Genomic DNA, 3192 nt, shown 5'->3' with positions numbered 1-3192 from the left:
CGTCCTAGCAGGATCTCTGCCGCCTTCCCCTCCCTGCCCAGGGCTCACCACACCTCGTTGGACCAGAGTTCCCCCCCGCAGACAGGCAGCCCGGGGACCCCTCCATCCTACAAGCTCCCCCTCCTCGGCACCTACGACGGCCGGGATGACTTTCCTCTCCGGAAAACTGGTGGGTGCCGGTGGGCGGGGAGGGCATGACACACCTCCAGGGGAGGTGACACGTTTTGGGGTGACATGTTTTGGGGTCCCCCCAGCCTCTGAGCCCAACCTGAAGGTGCGGTCGCGGCTGAAGCAGAAGGTGGCGGAGCGGCGGAGCAGCCCTCTCCTGCGGCGTCGTGACGGCTCCGTGCTCAGCGCCTTCCGCAAGCGCCACGTCGAGATCACCGGTGCGTCCCCCGGGGGCGGGTGTGACGCCATGGGCCACGCGGGAGGTCATGGGTGGGGACACGCCACCTGCCTCACTTTCCCCAGGTCACCCGGTGGTTCCCCAGAGCGCCCGGGAGGGACCCACGTCCCCGTCCTTGTGGCTGCACAGGACTGTGGGACACGTGTACTGCTGGACACGTGTGCACGTGTGTGCTTAGACACTCGCTGTCCAGAAGGAGTGTGCGTGTCTGCACACACACTTGTGCATGTGTGTGTTTCTGCACATCTGTGTGCAACGTGGGGACACACTGATGCTGCACATCTACACGCGTGCTTGTGCAACATGTGTGCTCGTGCACGTGTTTGCAGCATGAGTGTGCACATCGCACGTATGCTTGTGCAACAAGAGTGCGTGCACTGCTGCTGCACACGCTTGTGGAACATGTGCACACACATGCGCTTGTTCCTGTGGGAGATTTTTCACATGTGCTTGAGCAACACTCATCACCCCCAAGGTAAATGCTTGTGCAACAGGAGTGCGCATCCGCGCACACACTTGTGCACGTGTGTGCTTGTGCGACAGGAGGGCACCGTGCTGCTGCATGTGTGTGGAACGTGCACATGCTGGTGCACACGTGCTTGTTGTTGTGTGAGTTTTTTCACACGTGTGCTTGTGCAACACGTGTGCACACGCATGATTGCGGACACACTTGTGCAACGTGAATGCATGTCCGTACGCACCTGCTTGTGCAGCACATGTGCTTGGGCACGTGTTTGCAGTGTGAGTGTACACATGACCCCTGTGCTTGTGCAACAGGAGTACACATACTGCTGCTGCATGCGCTTGTGGAACACGTGCACGCACGTAGGCTGGTTCCTGTGGGAGGTTTTTAACGTGTGTGCTTGTGCAGCACATGTGCACACGTGCGTTTGTAATGTGAGTGTGCACATCTGCACGTGTTTGTGCACGTGTGTGCTTCTCTATGTGTGTTCCTCTGCAAAACGAGTGCACGTGTGTTCATGCACACACTAATCCATGCACGTGCCTTTGCGGTGGTGCCACACGTGTGCACAGGTGTGCTGGTGCCCTTGCACCGCCCTGTCCCTGAGGTGGGTGGGGGTCCCGGTGTCCCCATCCCTGTGTGTGACACACACATGTGCTGCAGTGTCCTCGGTGTGCAGCAGTGCCCCCGGGTCGGGGCCCAGCTCCCCCAACAGCTCCCACGGTGCCCACAACGGCCTGGCCGCCTCCGTCCCCAACATCCACACCGAGGTACAGCCTGAGGGGAGGGAGGGGCACTCGTGTGTGCAGGTGTGTGCTGGGGGTGTGCTCAAGGTGTACATGTATATTCGGGTGTGTGTTGGAGATGGGCTCAGGGGGCACACGTCTGTGCAGGTGTGTGCTGGGGGTGTGCTCAGGGTATACATGTACATTCCGGTGTGTGCTGGAAGTGTGCTCAGGGTGTACGTGTGTGTGCAGGGGGGTGCTAGGGGGGTGCTCAGGGTGTACGTGTGTGTGCAGGTGTGTGCAGCCAGCATGTGTGGGTACACATGTGTGCTCAAGTGTGCGGAGCCAGTGTGTCCATGTTCAGGGGGCACGTGTATGTTCAGGTGCGTGCTGGGGGTGTGCTCAGGGTGCACACATGTTCAAGTGTGTGCAGCCAGCATGTTTGCGTGCACACATGTGCTTAAGTGTGTGCAGCCAGTGTGTGCATGTTCACGGTACACGTGTGTAACCAGGTATGTGCTGGAGGTATGCTCAGGGGGCACATGTGTGTGCAGGCATGTGCTGTGAGTGTGCTCAGGGTGCACACGTGTGCTCAGGTGTGTGCTGGGGGTGTTCTCAGGGTGCACATTTGTGTGCAGGTGTGTGTTGGAGGTGTGCTCAGGGTGCACATGTATGTGCAGGCATGTGCTGTGGGTGTGCTCAGGGTGCACATGTGTGCTCAAGTGCATACTGTATGTTTAAGGTGCACACGTGTTCAGGTGTGCTGTGAGCGTGGCCGGTGTCAGTGGCATGTGCTGGCACACACGTGCAGATAATGTGTCACTGGTGTGCCCTGGCTCACACATGCTTATGGCGAGTTTTACCTTGGCACATGCATGCCGATGGCATGACCTGCCCCCTACACATGTGCTGATGACGTGCTGTGCCCTGGCACGTGTGCTGATGGCGTGTCGTGCCGTGTGGTGCCGCAGCAGCTCCTACCCCAGCCCCGTGCCCTGGCCCTGGATGGGGCCCAGCTCAGCCTCTACACGTCCCCGTCGCTGCCCAACCTGTCCCTGGGGCTGCAGGCCACTGTCACTGTCACCAGCACCCACCTCCCCGTGAGTGGGGGGCACAGGGACCCTTTGGGGGCATGGGAGGCGTGGGGACCCCATGGAGTGGTCACACAGGGACCTGGAACCCCATGGAGGGGATGTGGGGATGCTCTGAGGGCATGGGGACATGAGGACTCCGTGGGGGGCGGCACAGGGACCTGGCACCCCATGGGGGGGATGTGGGGACTCCCTGGGGACATGGGGATCACACGGTGGGTGGCACGGGGACCTGGCACCCCATAGAGGGGATGTGGGGGTCCCCATGGGGACCTGGCACCGGTCCATAGAGACTGGGGGGGGACCCCAAAGAGGATGGCATAGGGACCACATTAGGATCAGGAATCCTGCGGGGAGGGATGTGGGAACACAACAGGGGGTGGCATGGGGACCTGATACCCTCCTATGGGGGGATGGGGGGACCCATGGGGACTATGTGGGGATCCCACGGGGGTGGCACTCCAGGGGGCAGTGTGGGGATCCCCCCACTGCCACCCATGTCCCCTC

The 3192-nt window shown here is 61.0% G+C and overlaps 1 protein-coding gene across 1 annotated transcript in view; it reads left to right on the top strand.

Moving 5' to 3' along the window:
• Positions 1-41: 41 nt before the first annotated feature.
• Positions 42-3192, top strand: part of HDAC5 (histone deacetylase 5) — a gene marked incomplete at its 5' end in the record, with an annotated part of 13292 nt that continues 10141 nt past the window's right edge. Inside the window, 4 exons of the mRNA XM_029963537.1 lie at positions 42-169; positions 255-386; positions 1533-1639; positions 2566-2900. Coding sequence (XP_029819397.1) covers positions 42-169; positions 255-386; positions 1533-1639; positions 2566-2900 — 702 coding nt within the window. The remainder of the gene's footprint in view (positions 170-254; positions 387-1532; positions 1640-2565; positions 2901-3192) is intronic.

Source organism: Manacus vitellinus, unplaced genomic scaffold, assembly GCF_001715985.3.
Source record: "Manacus vitellinus isolate BGI_N305 unplaced genomic scaffold, ASM171598v3 scaffold_102_pilon, whole genome shotgun sequence".
NCBI lineage: Eukaryota > Metazoa > Chordata > Aves > Passeriformes > Pipridae > Manacus > Manacus vitellinus.
This window is presented reverse-complemented; position numbering and strand designations above follow the sequence as displayed.